Raw genomic sequence first — 27,322 nt, forward strand, 5'->3', positions numbered from 1 at the left:
GTGAGAAAAAAAAAAGAAATTAAAAATATGTTTCACTGGGATCAAGGGGATGGGAAACACGTGGCTTTCGAACCACATGTGGCTTCTGGGCAAAATAAATGCGGCTTTTTGCCTCATTTCACCTTTATATTATTTTGATTCTCTGTTAAAACACACTCAGTATTACATTTTTTTTTAATTATAATAATTTGGTATATTTTGTGACCCTGACAGTTTAAAAAGTTGGTTCTTTGCATCTAACTCAAGGGTGAGCAAAGTTTTTGGGCCCGGGGGCCATATTGACTTTAAAAAAATGACAGATGTGTCGGGTTAGCACATGATACGATAACATATAAAAAAGTGCATCCGTTAACAGTACATATGAAACATAAACAGAAAAAAAGACTAAATTATTAACATACTAATCACTCATCATTCAAGTCAAAAGTATAAAGTACACAAAGTAAAATAAAAAGAAATGTATTAAAAAATATTAAAATACCATTTAAAAAAAGATAGAAGGGCGGTAAAACACGAAAAACAAATAAGAGTGGACACAGCTACTGCTACTGGCTTCCACATTACGGCGCCACCTTGAAGATAAAAAATAAATAAAAAATAAAAAAATATTGGTCAACGTCGGCGGACCGGATTAAAAAACCTAACGGGTCCATATGTGGCCCGCGTGCCATAGTTTGGTCTAACTTGTTCTTCACCCCTGGCCCAGATGAACACAAATACGCATTGGCTTATTGTCTAAAATGTGCTTGACATGTGTGGCCTTCCTACAAAAACCGCTTGACCCCCCCTCCCATTTTTTTTTAAAAAAGACCCCACCTCTAAAGGCAAAACGTCAAACCTGCTATTTTGGGGTCTGCTTGTCTTCATGTGGTTACATTTCTATATTCGGCATCCCCTGACCCCACTGCAAATTACATGGGGGGAATAATCTGTACTTAGGTTATTCTAACCAGCACAAAGTCAACTGGCCACCCCTCCCTCAAGTGTAGAGGATGCGCACCCCAAACGTCTTATTTGGGGCTCATCTGCGAGCGCTTACGGCAGGCACCAAAGCGCCATATGGCTGCAGGCTGGAAAATTAGAGAGCCGGCGGCTTCCCCGCAAGCTGATTGGGTAAACACTCATGGTTTGTCAAAGTGGTGGGCTTCCAGTTGGGGGGGTTGGGTTGGCGGTGGGGTGGTCTTGAGGCTTGTTGGGTTGCTCTGCTACTTTGCAGACCCGCTTACAATTTAGGGGGTCACAAAAAGCCGTTTTTGAATGACATTAGCACGCTTCTGTTTTTGAGATGCTGAAAAAGGCAAATGTAGAAAATGGATTAAAAAGTAAGGCCGCTGTTTAGATGGGATTTGACCTTTTGACCTTTTTTTGTTGTAAGCCGTTTATCAAAATATAATTGGATGTTTGGTATGTCAAAAACACGTTAAAAACTAAATGTTATGGTCAATTTTGGGGATAGTAAGTATAGTAAAGTAGGAAAAGAAGTAGAATTTAAGTATATAAGTAGAAATCAAAGACACAACAGGTTTTGAGAATGTTAAGATAAGATAAGTGAAACGTTTGGTAAGTCAAAAGCGGTAAAAAATAAATGTTATGGTCAAATATGTGGAAGGCAAGTACAGTAAAGTAGAAAAAGAAGTAGAATTTAAGTATATAGGTAGAAATCAAAGACACAACAGGTTTTGAGAATGTTAAGATAAGATAAGTGTAATGTTCGGTATGTCAAAAACACGATAATAATTAAATGTTAGGGTCAATTTTGGGGATAGTAAGTACAGTATAGTGGAAAAAGAAGTATAATTTAAGTATACTGGTAGAAATCAAAGACACAACAGGTTTTGAGAATGTTAAGATAAGATAAGTGAAATGTTCGGTATGTCAAAAACACGATAATAGCGGTGAAAAATAATTGTTATGGTCAAATATGTGGAAGGCAAGTACAGTAAAGTAGAAAAAGAAGTAGAATTTAAGTATACAGGTAGAAATCAAAGACACAACAGGTTTTGAGAATGTTAAGATAAGATAAGTGAAATGTTCGGTATGTCAAAAACACAATAATAGCGGTGAAAAATAATTGTTATGGTCAAATATGTGGAAGGCAAGTACAGTAAAGTAGAAAAAGAAGTAGAATTTAAGTATACAGGTGGAAATCAAAGACACAACTCAAGTTTTGAAAATGTTAAAATAAGATAAGTGAAATGTAATTAGAGTACCCTATAAGTGTAAAAAAAGTATTTAATTAGATAAAAAAAATGCTAAAGTTAGACTTAGTTGTCATTTAGCAAGATTTTCTGTGAAAAACATGCAAAAAAATGTGTTTTCCACTATTTATGTACTCCTAAAATTCCTAATTCCTTGAAAAATACTCCATTTTTTCAAGTAATTTGCACTTTTTATAAAAAAATTGTAAAGTATGATCCCTGGTATTGATTAGAGTGGGTGAACAAAGCCACTTATTGCTTTCTGTCTTCCACTATGTCCACCACAAAGTGTCCAAAAGCTGTATCTTTGTTGATGGATTGATCTGTAATTATGTGATTGGCGTTGAAGTCGGAAGGGGACAACGGCGTTGGCGTCTGCACAGCCACGCTGATGTCAAACACATGTTTCCCCCCGCAAACCCGTGCGCAGAAATAGCCGGGCCTATTTTTGGGGGGCTGGTTAGCATGCATGCATGCAGGCAGGCTCCGCGAGGCCTTGCCTGATGTTTGCAATCTGCAAGCTGCCGCAGTGGCTTTTTACATGATGGCTAATTCAAATAAAGTGGGCCAGGCCGAGGAATTTGGCGTTGTTTTGTTGCTGTTGCCATGCACAATAAGACTATCTCGGTTATCGGGACTTTACTGGTCGTAAATTCACTTTGTTGCCATTTTTTTCTGCTATTATTTTTTAAAATATGTTTTTAAAGTTCATAAGGATGTAAAAATCCATGCTGAAGTCATTCCCGCCTTGCTTGCCAGTGAAGAAAATAATTAGTTAAAATAGAGGTGATCATGCTTTGCGATTTTTTTCAATTATCACGGCCATGTTTGGTCAATATTAACTGCGATATTCGAGGGATTACTGTAGTTGGATGGTATGAGGGTGGCAAAAAAATAGGAATCAACATCTTTAATATCTGAGAGATAGAGTTTAATATCTAAGTACTGTTGAAAACAGTTGATATTTAGGTATTAAACTCATGAATAGAATTTTGAGAGCTGTTGTCAACAGTACTTGGATATTAAACAGTACTTAGATATTAAACAGTATTTAGATATTAAACAGTACTTGGATATTAAACAATACTTAGATATTAAACAGTACTAAGATATTAAACAGTACTGAGATATGAAACAGTACTTAGATATTAAACACTACTTAGATATTAAACACTACTTAGATATTAAACACTACTTAGATATTAAACACTACTTAGATATTAAACAGTACTTACATATTAAACAGTACTTAGATAAGAAACAGTACTTAGATATTAAACAGTACTTAGATATTAAACTCTACTTAGATATTAAACACTACTTAGATATTAAACACTACTTGGATATTAAACAGTACTTTGATATTCAACTCTCTCTTAGATATTAAACTCTCTTTCATTAATATAATTTTGAGAGCTGATTTCAACAGTAAACTCTCTGTCACCATTTGACTGGCAACCAAAAGGCCGGCGACCAAACGTCCAGTCACAGTAACATGGAGGTTTAGGCTTGGATCATATTCTGAAGCTTCTGTTTTACATCAAGCAAATAGTGTCTTAAGTCTACGCAGCTAATTACTACATTAAACTATACATCTGGACTTTACGGGGGTTGCTTGGGAGCAAATCATTTTTCAAATAATGTCAAAAAACAACAAAAAAAATGAAGTAAAAGCCATGACAGCCTTTTGAAGTTCCATGCGACTGCCAGGTGTTTCATGCTTTCCAGTCTCGCTATTGTCCCCCGATAAAAAAGAAAAAAAAGCTGATCCTTTCCCAGGCCTCTCTAGCGACATTTCTTTTCCAAGCTTTTGTGCATCATCCTCTTTCAAGGATTGGTCTGTTGGGAACATGGCAACTCACCTGTATTTGTTCTAAGCGGAGATGTTTGCTTTTCAAACCCCAGGCCTTTTATTGCCATGTCACTTCCATGCAATCCTTCAACGTGATGGGGCGTGTCGTCGTGGTAGTGGTAGTCCTCCTTGGCATATTTGGAAAGTCACCCCCCCCCCCCCCTTTTGTTAAAAGCACTGTGGGATGACAAGTTTAATAACCGGCAAAACAAACAAACGGCTAGCACGTTGCTAGCGCTATTTGGGATTTTTTTTGTTTGTTTAACATGGCGTGCATGAATCCAGAGTAGGCTTTCCAGGAATAACAAGTAGAGAACTTCCAGGTTTCTTAGATTATACTCAAGACATTGAATGCTAAGCCTGGTTAGCATCTCATGCTCTAAAAGGGCTTCGTTACTAAATTGAATTCAAGGCATTTTGACAGTCAATGAACTGAAGTTAGTTGTTTCGTTTCATATTTGTCTACCGTGACCGGACATTTGGTCGCCGGTCTTTTGGTGACAGAGAGTTTGCTGATGAAACCAGCTCTCAAAATTATTTTTATGAGAGAGAGTTTAATATCTAAGAGAGAAGTTTAATATCTAAGTACTGTTTAGTATCTAAGTGCTGTTTAATATCTAAGTACTGTTTAATATCTAAGTTCTGTTGAAACCAGCTCTCAAAATTATATTCGTAAGAAAGTTTAATATCTAAATATCTACTGTTTTCAACAGTACTTACATATTAAACAGTACTTACATATTAAACAGTACTTAGATATTAAACTCTCTCTCTAAGATATCAAACTCTCTCTCTCTCATGAATATAATTTTGAGAGTTGGTTTCAACAGTAAACTCTCTGTCACCATTTGACCGGCGACCAAAAGACCGGCGACCAAATGTCCCACCACCTTGTCTACTTGGAAGCTAAACTTTGAACTTTGCTGATGAATTTCCAAACGTTAGCTATCGTCGGAGAGTTATCGCAATTTTTTAAGGCTAGCGTTTGTGTTAGCTGAAGAACCTGGCATGCTAATTTCAAATTATAAAGTTTTTATATTACTTACATTCTTAAAAGGGACGTTTTGTCGGCGTTTTAGCAAATTTCTCTACTGAACAGTGACAAATATTTGTAGAACCGTTCAATACATCTCTTCCATTTCATGCATAAAAACAAGTTAGCACCCAATTTTGACTATTATATTCCAAATTTTTTTTTTTTAGTCCAACATATCTCATGTTAACTCACTTCCCTTTAAATGTCAACCATTAAAATTCAACTCCCTCTTTATAACCATCCTGAAATAATACAAATATTTCAACACGCAAATAACTTATTGAATAATTACAAAGTACCGTTTTTGGACCAAAACGGAAAACCATGTGTGGCCTCCACGTGCAAACGTAATCGCTCATTTTTGTTTTACCTTCCTATTTTTTTGATAGTGTTTCAGCCACAGACGTTTAAAACAACACTATGAAAAACGGTCTACCCCCCCAACCCCCAAAAAATGGACAATTTACCATTTATAAAAATAGGACTGAAATAATCCCGGGGATTTATTTGGAGACGACTTGGGAGGTCTCACAGCCACCAGCTTGAGGAACCACCGCAGTAGTACCAGCGGTAGTAATTCACACAGTGTGCACTGACAGGAGAGAGCAAAAATGTTCACACCGACTCGGCTTTGCTGAGCTGGCAGACTCCGAAGTAGCGTCCCCGAATTCCCCAAAAGGAATTCAAGCGAGAAAATAACTCCAGGGACAAAATTTAGGCCAGTTAATATAGTGACACTAACTAATATTTACCTGATTCTGAGTTTTGGACCATCACAACATGACATTAGGTTCAAATATTAATGGATGCCAAACTCTTGATGGTAAAAGACCTCGCAAAAGCTGTGAATAATCACTGCCAAAACTAAAAATCTGGTAAAATCTGGTCAATAAGATTTATTTTTCCGTTTAATATACCCCCTATTTAACATACACGGCTATATTAAACGGGAGGGGTATATTAAATGGCGCACAATGGGAATTTACGATCCACTACGCACTATTTATGCTGTGATGTCAACATTTTGCAGACTAAAACTGCTTATTGCTCAGGTTAAAACTTCTTACTGCTGAATAAAGTCTGATTTGGAATTTTAATGAACTTAAGTATCTATAATTAAGCCCCAATGAACACCATACAAATCTTGGAAAAAAAGCCAAGTTTAATATACCCGGGTATATTAAACGGCAGGGGTATATTAAATGGCGCACAAAAGGGAGGCTCAAAAAAAGCAAAAATCATTTAATATACCCGGGTATATTAAACGGCAAAATACGATAATGTAATTTCTTTTTCTACTCGTTTCAGACTGAATTTTCAATGATATTCCTCTGACCAAAGATGGAGGCCAAATCAGATGTTGTGATATTACTGGGTCGCAATTGGTCAGATCATACTACTTGGCAGACTGGAACAAATAGGTAAGAGTCACTGATATTCTTTATAAGATAAGTAATGTCTTATGTTAATCACAAAATGGCGTGAAGTACCTCAATGGTCCATTCTCTGACCCTTTTTATTTCATATTTAAAGACTTTGTCAGCTCAATTTGTGGAAAATTATGACATTTTAGTTCACACAAGTCTGAACAAAGCAAGATTACATGGAGTACCCCAAGGGTCCATTTTCTGACCCTTTTTATTTCATATTTAAAGACTTTTTCAGCTCAATTTGTGGAAAATTATGACATTTTTAGTTCACATTAGTCTGAACAAAGCAAGATCACATGGAGTACCTCAAGGGTCTATTCTCTGACTCTTTTTATTTCAAATTTAAAGACTTCCTCCAGCTCAGATTGTGGAAAATTATGATTTTTATGACTCACCTTGTCTCAGTTTGACTGACAACTACAAATCAAGCCAAAATATATTGACGTAAGAACTAATCTTTGACAACAACCTACTTTCGTCACTTAATCTGCATTTTTCATCTAAAAAATAATAGTCCGCCAAACAAACAAAACAAAATGACAATGAATCATAATTATGTACTATAAATCATTTCCCTTGCTTTACTACTATGCACCTGCATATTACATACACCCAACCCAAAAAAAAAAATCATACGACATAGCCGGAATGTTAGCATTTGGCTACAGTAACATGAGAAGTATACTCAACCCGGGAGACATTTTGTTCTCAGGTTACAATTTTAATTGGTCGACATACCGATAGTTAGCAACAAGCTTCACATGTGTGTGTATGTGTCAAGGTCGGCTAAATTGAAACGTCAGCTAGCTTTGCATGTGCAATTTAAAGCAATATTGTTGTAAAGTCTACTGGAAAGTTCCCCCCGGGGTAGGCTAAAGACCACACAACGTGCTAGCTACAACCCCCGTAACCACTACATTCCCTGGGAAATAAGCGGGTTGCATTCCTTCACCTGTCAAAGCGTCACCAGGTGACTCATCATAAGGGCAGCCCGCATGATAGAGAAATTAATGACAGGTTTTGACGTCAACAGTCGCCAACGAGGGTTTCCCTATGTTGCCTAGCAACAGCGCAACAACACGGGGTTCCTTTTGTTATCAAGCCACACCTGTGCTAAAAAAAAAAAAGTGATTACCTGTTGTTTGCCTCGTGGCGTATTGAGAAACCTGTCATTTAGTTTTCCATGTGTTATCTGGGTTTTATCGTTTGTGTTGTTGCCGGGGTAACCAAACAGGGTTTCACCTTTAGAAACTATGAGTCATGCTATGTCAGGATTTCAGTGTATTTTTGATATAAGGATGTTAAATGTTTTTTTGGGAGATAGTTTAATAATAGAGTGGTAGAAAACTGGATTTTTGAGAGAGGATAATGGTACTTTTTAGACAAGTAAATGTAAAGTGATATAGTATTTGTTTTTTGGTGGAAAAGGAGAAAATGTGAATTTGAATGATGCAATTTTAATTTTAGGGTAATTTTTTTATCGTTGCATTGAAAAAGCTTATCATTTGCTATTCTTATTTTATTTTCATTTTTTTTACAAATTTGACCATCATTTTTAAACCAAAAACGTTAGAGTTGAATCTCTAAATTAAAAAAAAATACAATTTCCGATAATATAATTAAAATTTAGTTTTATTCCAACAATTTATTTACACAAATTTAGCAACTTCAGTCAATAATGTCACAATTTCACAAATATTACTAATAACTACAAAAAATAAAAATTTGAAGCGCAAAACTAATGTATTCATTAAAATTTGGACTTCCTGGACAGTTAAAAGTATTAGAAATTGTCTATAATAACTTAAGGAAATGCATTATTTTGGCTACCTTAATTCAGACATAAAATTTGCACTGTATACTTTATAAACACTATGTTAACATATGACTTCTTTTATCCGTCAAAACGTCATACCCCATTGGCGCTCCTTATCGCCAGACGGGAGGAGAAATGGCATTTAATCTGCCTGTCACTATTAACAGCCTCGTACAAGATGTTCCAGATGTAATGATACGCATGCTAGATTTCAAATCATCCGTTTCACGAGTGTTGCTGTTGTTGTGTGTGTGTTAATGTGTGTACTCTAACACCCCCGGGCGATGAAATGCAGGTGCACTTGTTCTTTTTTTTCCCCCTCAAAGTACTCATTATATCATTTGATCACCAGGGCCAGATAAACAAAACAAAAATAATTCTAGCCACCTTCCAATGAATGAAAGGCATAATTTTAACGTGACCGGACGTTTGGTCGCCAGTCTTTTGGTCGCCAGTCAAATGTACTTAGATATTAAACAGTACTTAGATATTAAACAGTACTTGGATATTGAACAGTACTTAGATATTAAACAGTACTTGGATATTGAACAGTACTTAGATATTAAATGGTACTGATATATTAAACAGTACTTAGATATTAAACAGTACTTAGACATTAAACAGTACTTAGATATTACACAGTACTTAGATATTACACAGTACTTAAATATAACACAGTACTTAGATATTACACAGTACTTATATGTTAAACAGTACTTAGATGTTAAACAGTACTTAGATATTTAACATTACTTAGATGTTAAACAGTACTTAGATATTTAACAGTATTTAGATATTAAACAGTACTTAGATATTAGACAGTACTTAGATATTAGACAGTACTTGGATATTAAACAGTACTTAGATATTAAACAGTACTCAGATATTAAACTTTACTTAGATATTAAACTCTTTGTCATGAATATAATTTTGAAAGCTGGTTTCAACATTAAACTCTTTGTCACCAAAAGACCGGCGATTTTAATTGTCATTTCTTGCCATTTTTTATCCAAAGAAGATGCTAATATTAGTGAATGACTTGAAATGGCAAGAAAGTCAAACGGCATGACGGGACAAAATAGTGAGGAAGGTCTTAAAATGTTGAAATAGCTCCTGATCCCTTTTTATAGCCCAATAGAAAGCAAAAAAAAATGTTCCTATTTTAACGGTGATGATCTCACTGGACCGTCACGTTGTGGTCCAAACTTGGAGGTGAGGACAAAGACCACAGTGTGTCGGCCGGGAGCATCCTGCGACAGACACTTTGCCACAATTTGACTCACATCCTTTTTTCCCATCTTGCTGGGACTGTTTACGAAGCGTAAACTGGCGCTAAATGGACTATGATATCACAGGTGGCTAATAAGTAGGACTGGGGCTACCAAAAGGGGGATAGACCTTCCAGTGAGTAGCTCGGAGGCTTGACTTTGATTTTCTTCATAAGGGACAGCACATATTGATAAACAAATTCATGGGGACTTTTTGCAACGTGGCCGGACGTTTGGTCGCCGGTCTTTTGGTCGCTGGTCAAATGGTGACAGAGAGTTTACTGTTGAAACCAGTTCTCAAAATTATATTTTTAATATCTAAGAAAGAAGTTTAATATCTAAGTACTGTTTAATATTGAAGTACTGTTTAATATTGAAGTATTGTTTAATATTTAAGTATTGTTTCATATTGAATTACTGTTTAATATTGAAGTACTGTTTAATATTGAAGTACTGTTCAATATTGAAATACTGTTTTATATTGAAGTACTGTTTAATATCGAAGTACTGTTTAAAGTCTAAGTACTGTTTAATATCTAAGTTCTGTTCAAAAATCTAAGTACTGTTTAATATGCAAGTATATTTGACCAAAAGGGGCCAATAGACCGGCAACCAAACGTCCGAGCACCTTTTACACAGCAACGTGCTCGTTACATAACATAAACTAATTTAAATGAACTTGGATTATGGTTCAGACTCAAAAAATGCATTTAATCTGACTTTACACTAAATTTAATTCTAATTAAGTGTGATTTTTTTTCAATCTGGCCCGCCGACGTTGTCCAAAAAAATGTTTATTTTATTTAATTTTTTCCCCCCAAGATGGCGGCGTCACGCAGAAGCCAGTGGCAGTAGCTGTCTCCACTCTTATTTGTTTTTGGTGTTTTACAGCCCCTCCATCTTTTTTTAAATGACGTTTTAATATTTCTTGATATATTCATTTTTACTTGACTTTGTACTTTATACTTTTGACTTGAATGATGAGTGATGAGTATGTTAATACTTTAGTCGTTTTTTTCTGTTTATGTTTCATATGTACTGTTAACGGATGCACTTTTTTATATGTATCCTATCTTCTGCTTACCCGGCCCATCTGTCACATTTTTAAAGCCAATATGGCCCCCCCAGGCCCAAAAGTTTGCCCACCCCTAGACTAGCCCCAAAACACTGCTGTTACCAAAGGCTAGAATAAACTGAAACAAAATCCTCTAACATAATATTAAATGCGTGCTTTTAATTAATGATCAAAGGCACAATTAAGGTTATAAAAAAGCGAGACAAAAAGTCCTAAATAATCTCCCTTGTTCCTTTTTCTACTCGAGTTGGCGTGCCAGTCATTGTCATATTGGATCCAATGTCAATGGAAATCTTACCCAACTCGTTATAATTATGGCTTTTGTACACGACGTGTACAAGACGTTCAGACATTTTAATTGCGGCTTAAAATTGATCACATAAATGATCTTGTTTGCACGCATTGGGAGCACGCGTAAAGTTTAAGTAAATGTTTGCACGATTCAGTCTAGAAAAATGTTACATTTTACTGCAAAATTGAAACCGGGGAGTACCGTATTTTCACGACTATAAGGCGGACATAAAAGTCTTAAATTTTCTCCAAAATAGACAGTGCGCCTTATAATCCAGTGCGCCTTATATTTGGGAAAAAAAACAGAAAACCAAAAACCACCACTGTCGGATATTAAAAAAAACAAAAACGCCTGAACTGAAAGAATACTGTTAAATATGCAGATGCCATCTTAGTTTAGAAAATCTTCCATCATTTAGCTCCTCCCCCACTGCAAGATTTTATACAAAAAAAATCCAAAACATCAACAATGGCTGGCTCTAGAGGTGACTGTAAAGTAGTGAGTGCTTCATACCTGGAAGTCAATAGCAATTACTGTATTTTCACCACTATAAGGCGCACTTAAGTGTTAAATTTTCTCCAAAATAGACAGTGCGCCTCATAATTCAGTGCGCCTCATAATACAGTGCGCCTTATAATACAGTGCGCCTTATAATCCAGTGCGCCTTATAATACAGTGCGTCTTGTAATACAGTGCACCTTATAATACAGTGCACCTGATAATACAGTGCGCCTTATAATCCAGTGCACCTTATATATGGAAAAATGTCATTCATTGAGGGTGCGCCTTATAATGCGGTGCGCCTTATAGTCGTGAAAATACGGTAAGTATCATATTAAAAAATATGAAGTCCTAATTTAGGGTTTTCTACCAAAAAAGACAAGATCTGTATGTTTTCTCTAAATATACATTTAATGATTTTACAGCATGTGGTTACATAATGAAAGGGTTTTTATAGATAAGAAATCGCCATGCAACCACAATATGAACACTTAGATTCCATTTTTTTTTTTTTGGTGTTTGGAAATTTGACAAAAAAGCTGATGGCACTGTAACACAAAAAGACGGATACTGATTGGTTGACTTGGAACTACAAAAAAAAAAAAAAAACACTGACCTCATTGATATGTCGCCAATATATACAGACACAAAAAAAATAATCAACAAAAAATATGTGGGACTTTTTGTGACCTACTGATGACATTGCATGTAAACATGACTCCTGTTTTAGTAGGAAAACATGGTGGTTTTCCTTGTAAAAATGATAAAAAAAAAACAAAAAAATCAGGACCTCTTGACTGACACCTGCCATCATTAGATGTCCAACTTCCTGATCATCTCAGGCGTCGCCTCACTGGGTGCGGAGCTGGTAATCTGTAAAAGGAAATGATGGAACAGGATTTAATCTAATATAAGGAATAAATCAAAAAATGGGGGCAATTGTATAGAAATCAAGCTTTGGGATGAGACTAGCAAAGGAAATGAGATGTGGATGCGTGGCAATTAGTGAACTTAACGACCTAACTCGGCGTACGCTAGCTTTTCCCCATTATAATACGAGAAGAGGAGGAATAAAGAAATAAAAAATGACTTTCACAGATTTCATAGGAAGTTGCCTCATGCAGTAACTCTTAAATTATTATTATACAAGTACATCAGTTCCCACAACATTGCAGGCCATTGCCTAATTCTTGCCTAATGCCTTCACATCAACAGTGTGTATGTGTGTGTATATGTATGCACAGCACTGGTGTACCGTCAGGACCTTCAAGGCCTTCTCTGCTGGCCAAAGAAATATCTGATGTTAATTATATTTTGTCCATTAATACTTAAATACTTCCAAATTGTTTGTTAGCTTACTTTTCATTGCTTTTCATTGTGGTAGTACTGCTTTAAGATGTTTTTTTTCATATTGAAGCATTTAACCAATCATATTTTGTTCATTATTTGTTGCTAGGGTCAGAAAATCTGCATCAAGGCCTTCATAATCAGTTCTGCAGGCTCTGGTGGATTAAAAAAGCCTTGATAAGACTGTTGCTTGACTTTCAGCATTAGCTTCAATGGCGATGTAAAAGAAGGAGGAAGAAAGGAGGATGCATATTGTGTACAGTTAAAAAAAGGATTTTTGGTGAGTAAAATATGGTGAAATTCCTAAATAATATATCAATTGTATGAGGTTATTATTGATGATTTTTTATGTGTCGCAGCTGTAGCTGCAGTAGAGGTTTTATAGCCATAAAATAGTTTTTGAGGGTTGATTTGATTCCGAAAGCTGAAGGCTTCACTAGGAAATTCACAGACCGCCACTGATGTACACATACCTCCATTTTGGGTGATGTAGCGCACCCATGGGAGAGCTTGATAGCCACTCTTCTCGATGATTTTCAGGTAACGCACCTGCCAGAAATGAAAGGTTACTTACAAAATAAGACAGCTCTATTTATTTTGATTACAAAAGCTTTGACTTGCCAAACCAGGTACTATTTCCAGTACTGTTGGTTACGCAGTTTTAGTGTGTGGTTGTGACATTTCAAGAGAAACTGCTTGGATAACTTAAAAAACAAGTTGTGTGGTTACTGAATATCAAAGTAGTTGCTTAATGCTTTTGTTTGGGGGGGTAGTTTCGGATGGGGTATGCTACTGATTTTTTTTCAGGTGGAAATTGAGTGGCAAAGATTGAGGATTGTTGAAGATAAATGGTAGTAGTCGTTTTCAGGGTGGTAAAGAAAATAGGCCTGTGGGTGTTTTATGTTCAATTCACTTGTGTTCAAATATAAATTGGATAAAGTTCTAAATTCATCTTATTATGTTGGAAGAAGCATGGCTCAACAATTAAGGGCAAAGTAAATCATGTCAATATATATATTTTCATATATAGATATACAGTTGTACCTCTAATTACGAAATTAATTGGTCCTACGACTTTTTTCGTAAGTAGAGGTGTACGTTATATGTAAATTTTCTCATTTGTTCAACAGTTCTCACACAAGTACCAACTAAACCTTTAAAAATGGATCAAAATGTTCAGTGTACAAAGTCGATAGACGTCCATTTTGTAGTACATTTTAGACTTTTGTGTGTGCCCTATGTGTGTGTGAAAATATTAGTAGTTTTTAACCACTTAAGGGAAATTTAAAATAAAATAACGGATAAGGAAATGCATGAGGGGTTTTGTAACTTGGATCTTTTCGACTCATTTGTATATAAAAGAAATTGTAACCTGAAACCCTAGAGACATTTGTACATATTTGCATATTTAATATCCAAATATTTGCTTTTAAGACACGCCAAAAGAAGATAGACACATTATAATATCTATAAACAATTTATTGACTATTGGAAAACATATCAATTAGTTAAAGGATTAATTTTGTCAATCTAGTTGTCAAACATAACCACACCCCAAATAAAACCTTAAAACGAGTTTAACACCCCGATTAAAAGCCGTTAGTTATCTTTGAGTGCTAACGTATTTTCTAGAACCCCCAAAAAATACGATATACAGAACATTTCTAAAAATGTATATCACTTTGCAGTCCAAATACTTCTTAAATCCCAAACCAAATACTTTGTAACCCTTCAGGAAGACCCAGAGTTCATCTTTAGGGAGTCTTGCGATATATCGTGACTCACAAGAAGAGGGAAGCAGCCTCAAAAACTTCGTTTGTAAAGAAACCGCATTTCTCTCATCAATATGACTATGTTTTTCATTTTTAGGCCGCATCAGCACAATCCCGCGTATGACTTTCACAAGCTGTTAACCGACAATCGAGTCGGACAAGTCTTACCACACGGTTGGCTTTCGAGAAGACGGCCCTCAAAATAGCCTTCCCCCTTAAAACACGATTGCGTTTGGATGAGCTGTCACAATCACAATTTGTAGAGAAAACTATGGCTGGACGGCAAAGTGTGTGCAAGTAAATAGCAAATCCGCCATTTGACCACACGTACGCTAACGCCATTAGCGGGTCCGGATGTGCGTTTTGACCACCGTGAGGCTGACTTGACCTGTTTTATTTTGGGGCTAAAAAAGGGGAGGGGATAAACCGCCATGTCTATGTCACACTAGCTTCCAGATGAGTGGGAAAGTGAGGAATTTGTTGGTGGATTGGCAGGCGTTCTCGGCGCTCTGGTCGCCTTGTTTGCAAAACCTCGACCTAGCAAGGTCACAGAATGAGAGACGTAACCTTGGGTAGACGCGGCATGGGCCTTGGCGAGCTGCGAATGTCTACGTTGTTGTCGAAAAATGCCATGGAAAAGCCACTAAAATACCATCTTGCTTGTAACTTGGTTCACTAGCGAGAGGTCTTCTTTCAGTTTGTTCTTTTGAAATAGCAAAGGAAAACAACAACATGGAAAGTTAGCGTGACCAGACGTTTGGTCGCCGGTCATTTGGTCCAAACCAGCTCTCAAAATTATATTCATGAGAGGGAGTTTAATATCTAAGAGAGAAGTTTAATATCTAAGTACTGTTTAATATCCAAGTACTGCTTAATATCTAAGTACTGTTTTCTATCTAAGTACTGTTTTCTATCTAAGTACTGTTTTCTATGTAAGTACTGTTTAATATCTAAGTACTGCTTAATATCTAAGTAGTTTGATATCCAAGTACTGTTTGATATCTAAGTACTGTTTAATATCTAAGTACTGTTAAATACCTAGATACTGTTTAATATTGAAGTACTGTTTAATATTGAAGTACTGTTTAATATTGAAGTAATGTTTAATATTGAAGTACTGTTTAATATTGAAGTACTGTTTAACATTGAAGTAATGTTTAATATTGAAGTACTGTTAAATATCTAAGTACTGTTTTTAATATCTAAGTATTGTTTTTAATATCTAAGTACTGTTTAATATCTAAGTACTTTTTAATATCTAAGTACTGCTTAATATCTAAGTAGTTTGATATCCAAGTACTGTTTAATATCTAAGTATTATTTAATATCTAAGTATTATTTAATATCTAAGTATTATTTAATATCTAAGTACTGTTTAATATCTATATACTGTATAATATCTAAGTACTGTTTAATATCTAAGTACTTTTATAATATTTAAGTACTATTTAATATCTAAGTACTTTTAAAATATCTAAGTACTTTTAAAATATATAAGTACTGTTGAAACCAGCTCTCAAAATTCTATTCATGAGAGTTTAATATCTAAATATCTGTTTTCAACAGTACTTAGATATTTAACAGTACTTAGATATTAAACTCTCTCTCTCATGAATATAATTTTGAGAGCTGGTTTCAACAGTATTGTATTATATTTGTTTTGTGTTTCACGTTTTTTGGAATGCGTCCCATGAATGATAGTATTTGACAATAGTAAAATATTTAAACCTTATAAAAATAGAGCAGGACATTTTTACTTTGTAAGGCGTTATAACAGCAGCGGTGGGTGTAAAGAAAAATCACTCAACTCTTTCTATGTTCCGTTGAAAGCAATTTGAGTGTTTGTACGCAGGTATCTAAAGTTGTGACGCATCAAATACCCCGAGTGCGAGATGGCGTGTGTCAAAGTGGCGGCCCGGGGGCCAAATCTGGCCCACCGTATCATCTTGTGCGGCCTGGGTAAGTAAATCATGAGTGCCGAATTTCTGTTTTAGCATCAAATTAAAATGATAGATATAGATGTATATTATATTTCCTAATTTTCCCCTTTTTAAATCAATAATTGTCATTTTTCAATCCATTTTTTCTGTGTTTTCAGTTCAAAAATAATTTTGTAAAATCTAAAAATATATATAAAAAAATCTAAAATAAACATTGTTTTAGATCTATAAAAAAAATAATATTCTGGGATTTTAATCCAATTATTTTAATCCATCTATAAAAAATAATTTTGTAAAATCTAAAAATTTAGACAAAAAAAGCTAAAATAAACATTGTTTTAGATCTATACAAAAATTGAATATTCAGGGCTTTTAATCCAGTTCTTTTAATCCATTTATAATTAAAAAAATCAAAATATTATATCTAAAATGGTCCGGCCCACGTGAAATCAAGTGGACGTTAGAGCGGCCCGCGAACCCTTGCGTTAAGGCCTGATTCCGCCAGGTTGCGTAAGAGGCACATAAATTGTGGCGTCTGTGTTACAGCTCTGGTGGTGTCATTTTGTGGCATCTCTGTCAAAGAATCCTGGCCTAAGCCTCCCCAACTTGTCACCTTGGCTGGCGTCAATTGCCACCTGCCATCAACATGGTCTTGCCGCATTTATATCTGCGCGTTTAAATGCATTGCGCACACTTGAAATTGCCATGCCCTCTGTGCAATTAGTGGCGCCGTTACAGGAAACTTTCCTATGCTCTGATATTTACACGGCTTAATTACAAAACTGCTCACACGAAGCCATTGGCGCGAAAAGCTTTAAGAAGTCTACTGACGGCCTCTAATATAGACTTTTGACGCACGAATAAGACGAGAACATGGGTGGGCGCCAAAGCTAGATTGGCAGAAAGGTCGAAATTAAATCGCCCAATTGCAGATCGTCGGTTCGAGCCCCTTTCAAGTGGTGTTTGGCACCTTGGCGCCTGTCTATGAGAATGTGAACGTTTCGTACCCACTGATCAGTGCAGAAATTAAGGTCAGAATAACCAAATTAGTAGTCTACTTTCCGATTAACTTTAATGCAGCGTCTGATTTTTTGTATGGATTTTTTTTGATTGCAAAACGTGTGCTAACGTTAACTCATTGGTTGTCATTGTAGTGACCGGATGTTTGGTCCTCGGGATGTTTGGTCGCCCGGACGTTTGGTCGCCCGGACGTTTGGTCGCCCGGACGTTTGGTCGCCCGGACGTTTGGTCGCCCGGACGTTTGCTCGCCCGGACGTTTGGTCGCCCGGACGTTTGGTCGCCCGGACGTTTGGTCGCCCGGACGTTTGGTCGCCCGGACGTTTGGTCGCCCGGACGTTTGGTCGCCCGGACGTTTGGTCGCCCGGACGTTTGGTCGCCCGGACCTTTGGTATATCATTTTGAGAGCTGGTTTCAACAGTATACTCTGTCAAATGTCTGGCGACCGAATGTCCGGGCGACCAAATGTCCGGAAGACCAAATGTCCGGAAGACCAAATGTCCGGGCGACCAAATGTCTGGGCGACCAAATGTCCAGGCGACCAAATATCCGGGCGACCAAATGTCCGGGCGACCAAACGTACCGGCGACCAAACGTACCGGCGACCAAACGTCCGAGTACCGTCATTGCAGGTGATAGATGTTCAAAATATTTCAAATCCAATGTTTATTGGCTGTTAGTCCTTCCAAATAAAATGAATTGGACGGCTATGAGTGACAAATATATTTCAATTTACAGACAGAAGATTGAAAGATTGGAAGTTCCTTATCATCAACAGCACTGAAGGAGTTAAGGTAAGGAAATCCTTTCACTAGTGTATCATACTGAACTTGTTTATATGTTTAACAAAAAAAAACTAAGTTTTCAAGGCAATTGGGCCTGAGGTATAAACATTAAAAAAGACAGCCCAGGCCAGATGCTTTAGAATCCTGACTTTCATTCCTCTTTACATTTCTGTATACCGTGTGTGTGTGTGTTAGGACAGACTGGCGTGGGAAATAAAAGAACTTAGCAGCGATAGTCAATTAAAAAAAAAACAAGTAAAAGACATTGTTGAACTTGGTTTATGGAACTTAGATGTGTAATTATGGTGACCTGAGCAGAGGACAAACATGTCTTTGAATCCGATGCCAAGTGGCGTTCGCAATGCGCACCGTCACGACATGGGAAAATGTCATGTCGCGTTCCTGTGTCGCCAGATGACTGTCATTATACAGTCGGCGTGCCTTAACAATGCGAGCGCAGTGCGAAGGAGGAGGCTCATTTGCATACTTCTTTTTGATGGGAACATTTTGTTTTCATCAAAGAAAACGAACATGTTTTCAATAGAAGTATTATCTGGATTAAAAACAAAGGCCTGTCAGGAAGGTGTTTTATCACTTTCAGCACCTTTATGTTACTCGTAGTATTACTGACCTCATTTTTAAAATCCCAATGTAGCCATTTTATTTTTATACTCCTAAGTGGTGCCTTCAAAGAGTCATTTAGAGCTCAAAATTTGGCAAGGATGAGGTCAAGTTGTGACCTCACGAATGAAGTCAAGTTGTGGGTGCTCGGACATTTGGTCGCCGGTCAAATGGTCAAAATTATATTCATGAGTTTAATATCTGAGTACTGTTTAATATCTAAGTACTGTTTAATATTCAAGTACTGTTTAATATCCAAGTGCTGTTTAATATCTAAGTACTGTTTAATATCTAAGTACTGTTTAATATCCAAGTACTGTTAATATCTAAGTACTGTTTAATATCTAAGTACTGTTTTAATATCTAAGTACTGTTTAATATCTAAGTACTGTTGAAAACAGTAAACGTTTAGATATTAAACTCTCTCATGAATATAATTTTGAGAGCTGGTTTCAACAATACTTAGATATTAAACAGTACTTAGATATTAAACAATACTTAGATATTAAACAGTACTTAAATATTAAACAGTATTTAGATGTTAAACAGTACTTAGATATTAAACAGTACTTGGATATTAAACTCTCTCTTAGATATTAAACTCTCTCTCTCATGAATATAATTTTGAGAGCTTGTTTCAACAGTAAATTCTCTGTCGCAAAAGGGACCAAAAGATTGGCGACCAAACGTCCGGTCACGCAAGTTGTGCCATGCCATCTCTAATGGAACATTTTTTTACGGATGGCCTTTTAAAGAAACACCCAATCTGCATCATTCAACCCTTTCCAGTGATGCGTACCTGGATGCCCGAAGTGGTGAAGTAAGGGATCTCGAACTTGACACTAATCGGGGGCTTCCCTTCCTTATCTTCGGCCTCCACGCTCGGAAGGCCAAAGTGGGCTCGCATCAGATACTCCTTACCACCCTGTGACAGGGGACACGGACGGCCATGTTAGAAATTAGCTAGATGATTAAAAAACATCTGTGGAATGACTCAGCGCTAGAAACAATATGTCATTTTTCACGGCTAGCAAATTTGAATGAGTCACTCACGGGGAACGACTTGATGGACCAGACGATCTCGCTATTTTCTGGTACCCACTTGACACTACCAACCGTGGTCTTGAATTTGGGAGAGTCAGCATCCGTTGGTACAGGAATGTGGATCTCCACATTGTTGGCGGTGGAGCGCCGTTTAAACTGGCTTTTTGCCTAGAAATGGCGGTGATGAGAAGGCAAGTGGGTAAACAAGTGGGTCAAGATGAGAAAACCAGTTTGTCGCTTTCATTTCACTTTGTTATGTACATGACATGAGTTAATTACCATGGCGGACTGACATCAATCAACAAGGATACGTCCAAATGTGGTAGACCAACGACGATAACATTATGTACCTTAATCATGTACTCAATGCGACTGTGGGAGTGTTTCTCGATGACAGATTCAATCCAGATCAAAGGCTTCACCTGAGGTAGACAAACAGACTTTTGACAATTTGCTTGGTGTATGTAACACAAAAAAAAGTAGTTTTTTTCATCATTTTTTAATGGAAATATATTTGCGCAATGTGAGTATGAGTTATACATACAGTAAGGCGTTACCCTTTTTGTTCCCTTTAAAAATTGACATAACTTCTTTAATGCCTTTTTCTTGTTACTTAGGCTCCCTCTAGTGAACGATATACATTAGTGCAACACGACACATTGAATTGAGGGTATCTGGTGTTTTTTTTTAGCTAATATTATGAAGCAAAATACTATGGACAAAAGTTGCATCCATGTCAGTTATAACATCCTAAAATTTCCCCGCCCTTTCTTCCTTATAATCTAGTGCTAATTATGTCTGGATGCTTTTATTTTCTTCCAAAACCTGCAAAAATTGCTTCATTTGTATGCAGTTTTGCTCATCTTGGCTATGCCATACACTACAATCAATGTCCCCTCTAATTTTTCATGTAAAACATGCTATTAAACACGAAAAACATAAGAGTGGACAGATCTACTGCCACTGGCTGACGTGTAAACAGCGCCATCATGGGGAAAGGAGTAAAAAAAATGTTTGGATTTTATTTACTGCGCGCCATATGATTGCTGCTGCGCAGAGAAGACGAGAATAGTGTGCAATTAGAGGGAACATTGTTTACAATTATTAATAATGTAATGATATTTTAATTAAATTTGAATTTCCCCAAGTACAGAATGAATGAAGTTTCATCTAATCTAATATTTTAAGTATTGTTTTGTGAGCAAAATGCATTTTTTTGCCCCTATAAGTCCAATCCTGTCTGTAAGATTGCGTTTATTATAGGAGACAAAACTTGAATGCCCGGAATAATAGTACTACTACTACTACTAATATTCATTATTTTTGGAATTTTCCACTGCCTACTATTATTCCAGTGCCTATTATTATTCGGGTCTTCATAGTATGTATATAAAAATCGAAAAATACTCACGTGAGTGTTCAGGCGGTAGGACATAAGCTCAAACTCGCCATCAGGCGGGATGAAGGAGATGGTACGGTCGTTTTCGAAGCGAGACAGACGAACGCACTGATGAAACTTGACATCTTCTAGCTCCACTGACTTACTCTTGCCACCTAGAGGAGAGGAAGACCAGCGTTACACCATTTAGCGACAATGTTTTGTATACCAGAATAAAGAAAGAGTAGTACTTTAAAAAATATTTTGACATGTTTGCGCCCAAATGAGAACTTACGTCCAGTATTTTCAAACAAAACCTTGTCGTTAAGGCCCAAACGCAACTCAGGCATGCCAGACAGAAAAACTCGCATCTTAATGGAGCCGACAATTTCACTTCGTAGGACGTTGCCGTTGGCACTGACCTGATAAAAATAGAAGTAGTACAGGGAAGGACAAATTAAGACAGGAGACAACACATTGCCATAAATTTAGAACAATCTCCTCTTACCAGGAGGTTGACCGATTCGATGACATCCAAGAAAACTTCGTTTTTTCTGTGCTTTATGCCCTCTGAGCGCCAGGAGACGGCGTTAGTTACCGTGGCAGGTGGGCGGGGGGCGCCAGTGTCCAGCTTGTGACCTTCTTGAGTTATATACCTGAAAAGGAGACAATATGGCATTAACCCAGATGTGGGAAAACTACGGCCCGCGGGCCACATACGGCTTTTTAATCCGGGCCGCCAAAGTTGTCCAAATTTATTTTTTTCTCCAAGATGGCGCCATCATGCGGAATACAGTGGCAGTAGCTTTGTCCACTTTTATTTGTTTTTTTGTGTTTTACAACCCCTCTCTTTTTTAAATTACATTTTAATATTTCTTAATACATTACTTTACTTACTTTACTTTTTACTTTATAATTTTTTACTTTAATGATGAGTGATGAGTATGTTAATATTTTTTTTCTGTTTATGCTTCATATGTACTGTTAACGGATGCACTTTTTTATGTGGATCGTATCTTGTAGCTGACCCGGCCCATCTGTCAAATTTTTAACCCCTGGTTTATGACATTGACCAAAATGCATTGCATTGTGGGATATCTCACTCTTGCAGAATCTTGCTATCTGTAGTCTGCGGGTATCCAAAGTCCATCAACTCATCCATCAGTTCATATATGATGACAAAATTATCCCGGATACTCTCTTCCTCCAGTTCTTTGAAATACTCAGAGAAAACCTTGGAAGTAGACAAAACAATCTTTAGAAAATCTTCCGATTGTTATATTCCAAAAATACAATTCTTACCTGGACAATTTTATACAAAAAGGAGAAGACCAATGAAACACTTGCATTTTTCTTGGATGTTGCCACCACTTAAGAAATGCTGGTCAAAGATAATGTAAACATACAAAATGGACTTTATCCTCAATTTGCGTATATATAATGTCATTTTTTTTTCCTAAGAAGGTTGTTGAGTGAAAAATTGTCATGAAAAAAAGCAAAATACTATTTTGAGAAGGAGCCAAATACTTTTTTAAGGACTTCTAATGCAATTATGCTTGACAATACAACGTGAAAGGATACGGTAGAGGTTATTATGTTTAATCCACATAAAGCGCACACCGCCATGGGCCAAGATGGGGGACAGTGTCCCCTCTTCCTCTTTGTCCATCAGGAGGCTCATGAAATGCTCGATCTCAGACATGTCGACATCGCCGCGGTAGTTACGACACACCAGCACCTGACGGGAACAATCCATAGTTAATCTTAATTAATATAGAAATGTGAGCAATGTTAAATCCTCATAGCCGCTAAGCAGGGGTCGTGAACCTACGGTTTCATTTTTTTTAATGTTATTCCTTGAGAGCCATTTTCCGAATTTAAAAGTCAAAATATGTATAAATGAGTGCTTATGTTTTTAGTAATTTCACCACAAAAACTACTTTTAACACTCTTATGCATTTGCTAATACATGCATTCCAGAAGAGACTAACTATTTTAGTTCACAGGTTAGCAGAGAGCCAGATCCAATCATCAAAAGAGCCACATGTGGCTCCCGAGCCATAGGTTTCCTACCCCTTTGCTCACACACTTTTTTTCCAAATCCATTCAGTAGGAATTATATTACAATAAATTAAACAATTATTTGGCGGTTATACATGACTGCCATTTGACATTATAACGTACACCTGCTATATTTATATAATAATAATAATATAACTATATATTTTTTAGCAAGCAAAATTTGTTCTTTAATTATTCCTTGTAAATCCCCGAAAAACAATATGAAATGCGCTATTTTTTGCAACATAGAATAAAAAAGTAGTCAAATAAAGATGAGATTGTTCGAGTATATAGGAGCCTTTTAATAGAAAATTAATTAGTGGTTTATTTTGGCCTGGTGTGTGCATCCTACTGGTTTCATTTTTCAAGACGGATGTAACAGCTGTCATCTTATTTGGACGTGTTTTTTAAGCTTTGACATCACTCCGGTAAGCGTATGACGCATATTATTCACAAAACCATTCCGATATTAACTTTATATTCCCTTGCATGATTTGTAATACACACGACAATATTAGCGATGGACCGTTAGCCACATCGCATTAAGATGTCAGTGAGGAAAGCGCTAGCTAGCAGCGACTAGCTTGTTAGCTTAAAAGGCTAATGCTAGCCAGCTGGCCCCGTTATGGATCTCTCTTTCTTTACCTTTCCTTTTAAATCCAAGACGTAGACGGCACTCGCAGACATTTTGATTTTCTTTTCACGAAGGACGTCTCGTCCACACCGATGATAGTTTGTTACGAGGGGAAAATTAAATTCAGGCGTTCATTCATAATACTTGGCTATAATACAAGGTGTGTGGCATATCCGCTTTTTGTCGAACAATTCAGCTCCCCCTGTTGACTAGGATGACATATACTCCATATAATATACTAAAATACGTATACATATTTATATAGATGTATATAAATCGGCCATATTTGCCAATACTATAATTACACGTTTATCACATGTTCTGCACAAAATTCCAAAAAACTTTACATTTTTTACTTTATATTTTGTTATTTAACATATTATATGTAAAAAAACTAATAAGTGGTTCATTCTTTAAATTTTAAGGCATAGAAAATGTACATTGTTACATTATCTGCTCAGTACACTGTAGTAAAAATTAAATCATTACTGGTTCTTAATTATGAAAATGATTGTAAGCTTATATCCAAAACATTAAAAAATGAATTGTAATCAGATATATGGGTAATTATGTATATTACTTTTGTGAAATACATTAAAATAGTTTATATTTTAGACTATGTAACTTGGCATAGTTACAAATCAAACTGCTATAATACAAATGTGTGTTTTCTTTGTCTCAGGTTTTCAGAAGGGGAAGAATGTGGATAAATATGAAAAAAAATATGAGAACAAGTCATTATAACGCCCATGTTTGATTTTTAACAGGTCTTTCCAGCGCTTGTTTCAGTGCCAACAACGCACACTTGAGCTGAACTGCATCATGTTTCACAAAGCATCAAAAACCAAGTAAGATTTTTTTATTTAAAAAGGCCTAAAGTAGGGAGAAAAATAAATAAGTTGAACTTGAGTTTGAAAAAAGAAAATGGTTTGAACTTTACCTTATCGCACAGGTGTCAAAATTGTGGCCCGGGGCCCAAATCTGGCCCGCCAGATCCTTTTTTGCGGCCCGGGAAAAGTAAATCATGAGTGCCTACTTTCTGTTTTAGGATCATGAAGATTATAGATGTGTATTATATTTCCTGATTTTCCACTCAATAATTGCAATTTTAATCAATTTTTGTCTTTTTAGTTCAAAAAGCTTTAGTTGTAAAATCTAAAAAAAAATTCATCTATAAAAATATTTTCTGTTTTCCACTTTAACATTGAATATAATTCAAAAATATTTTGGTTCTTTTTGGTAAGATTTTCTTTGTGTTTAAAATACAGAAATAGCACTCGTTACTGACACTGCGGCTAAAAATACGATGCACCGTATAGTCGTGAAAATACGGTAAGTTAACAAAGCACCACAAATAGCACAGTCTCCATATTTAAGTACTATATGCCTTTTTTAATGAATAGTTCTCCAGCAGAATCAATGCAAACAGGATTATTCAATTATTAAGTTGGCATAATAAAGACTTGTTTTGCTTTGCCGATTCTATAGTAGTCAAGACTGTATACGCTGTCTAAAATAACTTGCAATCCAATACAAAGGCAGCAAGGCCATCTAACACCTAATGGCTTGAAGATCCTTTCAGCTAAGGCTCTCCAGTGGGAAGAAGAGTGGGCCTCTTCAAAAGACATTTGTCCGTGCCAAGATGGACTATTAACATTGCAGGACACCACTGGATATTTGCAGGGTCTTAGCCAAAAATAACTTGATATAGTGTATCAGGGAATCCCTGTCTGAAGGGCGCAGGGCCAAAATAAGTTGAGATCTCATTTGAATTGCAATGCAATTTTGTGGCTAGACTACATTATCTTCATTAAGGAGTGTCTTTTGAGGAGATTATATTTTCTTGGCAACATATTTTGTAGTTATGTAGTTGGATACTAAATTTCCAGGCTGTAGAAAAATGTACTGTGGCTGGGAATATTTTCCGATGTAAACAAATCATGTTAATGGTATTCAGGTTTTATATGATAGTACATAATTCATATTTTGCTAATTCAGTTGTGCTTATCTGTAAAAAAAAAAAAGATGAACTGGGAAAAATGGGAAGGATTTAAGCGGTTATACAATAGGAAACATTCTGAATGGAAGACAAAATATACTTATAAGGATAATATTTGTTATGCCATATAATATTTTTTCTTTGTGATAATTATATAATTTCAATGGTAGTTTGTATTTCATCAATTTGTGATGAATACGTTAACAGATTGATTCCTAAAATGAAAAGCTTAAATCTGTTTAATATTTTACAATTATTTTCCTTTATTGTGTATATGTTAATTTATGATGTTTTTCTTTAAATTAATTTACAAAAAATGAGTTAAAATCGGCATAAGAGTTTTTTATACAATAAATAATTTAAAAAAATAAAAATAAAAAATACAATACATATATATATATATATATATATATATATATATATATATATATATATATATATATATATATATATATATATATATATATATATATATATATATATATATATATATATATATATATATATATATATATATATATATATATATATATATATATATATATATATATATATATATATATATATATATATATATATATATATATATATATATATATATATATATATATATATATATATTAATTGTATTTATTTATGAATATTATTATTATTGGGACTGAGACATCCTATTTTGAGTCATATAGACCACACTTTTTTAACCAAAAGTTAATATCATGGCTTACATCACCAAAAAATGTCCACATATGGCAGTTCTATATGACCTTAAGTATTTTTTTGTCTTACCAAAAATACTTTTTACCCCCCCCCTATAAAGCCTAAATGTAGATGAACTTTGAGCAGTATCTGTCTGTTTTGGTCTATTTCCTTAAAAAAAAACTCTACTTTCCTACAAAAAAGTACCAATAGTAATAATAGAGTTCAGCCCTGTCTTTTGTGTTCATAAGTCTTACTCACTCACGTCTGGCATCATCATTTGTCACTGTATAATTTGCAGACAGGTTTGATGACGTGTTTGTTGACTTTGTGCACAGGTGCTGTTACTTATATCTTTTTTTATATTATTATGACAAGTATTTCTAAAGGAAACATAAGCCTGCATTTGCATGTTCTTCTGAACACTGCCCCCCCCCCCCCCCCCCATTTCAAACATAGCGAGACTCTCCGACAATACGCTCCCAAGACGATCCTGTGGCTTTTTGGGGGAGTTTTTGACCATATAAGGAGAAGAGAACTTCAGACTAGCTTGCCTGTGG

General features: G+C 35.8%; 1 protein-coding gene and 1 long non-coding RNA gene across 2 annotated transcripts; one reads left to right on the forward strand and one right to left on the reverse strand.

The window, feature by feature from the left end:
• Positions 1-11,856: 11,856 nt before the first annotated feature.
• Positions 11,857-24,272, reverse strand: ap1m1 (adaptor related protein complex 1 subunit mu 1). The gene is made up of 12 exons (XM_077724836.1): positions 24,079-24,272; positions 22,954-23,110; positions 22,675-22,742; positions 22,476-22,606; positions 21,881-22,028; positions 21,668-21,794; positions 21,406-21,548; positions 20,345-20,416; positions 20,004-20,162; positions 19,750-19,875; positions 13,289-13,364; positions 11,857-12,341 (listed from the first exon to the last, which is right to left on the reverse strand). The coding sequence occupies exons 1-12, from the start codon at positions 24,118-24,120 to the stop codon at positions 12,319-12,321; spliced, it is 1,272 nt and encodes a 423-aa protein (XP_077580962.1). The 5' UTR covers positions 24,121-24,272; the 3' UTR covers positions 11,857-12,318.
• On the forward strand, positions 23,766-26,081 carry LOC144201965 (uncharacterized). The gene is made up of 3 exons (XR_013327432.1): positions 23,766-23,861; positions 24,835-24,915; positions 25,606-26,081. It is a non-coding gene; the product is annotated as an uncharacterized LOC144201965 (long non-coding RNA).
• Positions 26,082-27,322: the final 1,241 nt, after the last annotated feature.

Source organism: Stigmatopora nigra, chromosome 9 (assembly GCF_051989575.1).
Source record: "Stigmatopora nigra isolate UIUO_SnigA chromosome 9, RoL_Snig_1.1, whole genome shotgun sequence".
NCBI lineage: Eukaryota > Metazoa > Chordata > Actinopteri > Syngnathiformes > Syngnathidae > Stigmatopora > Stigmatopora nigra.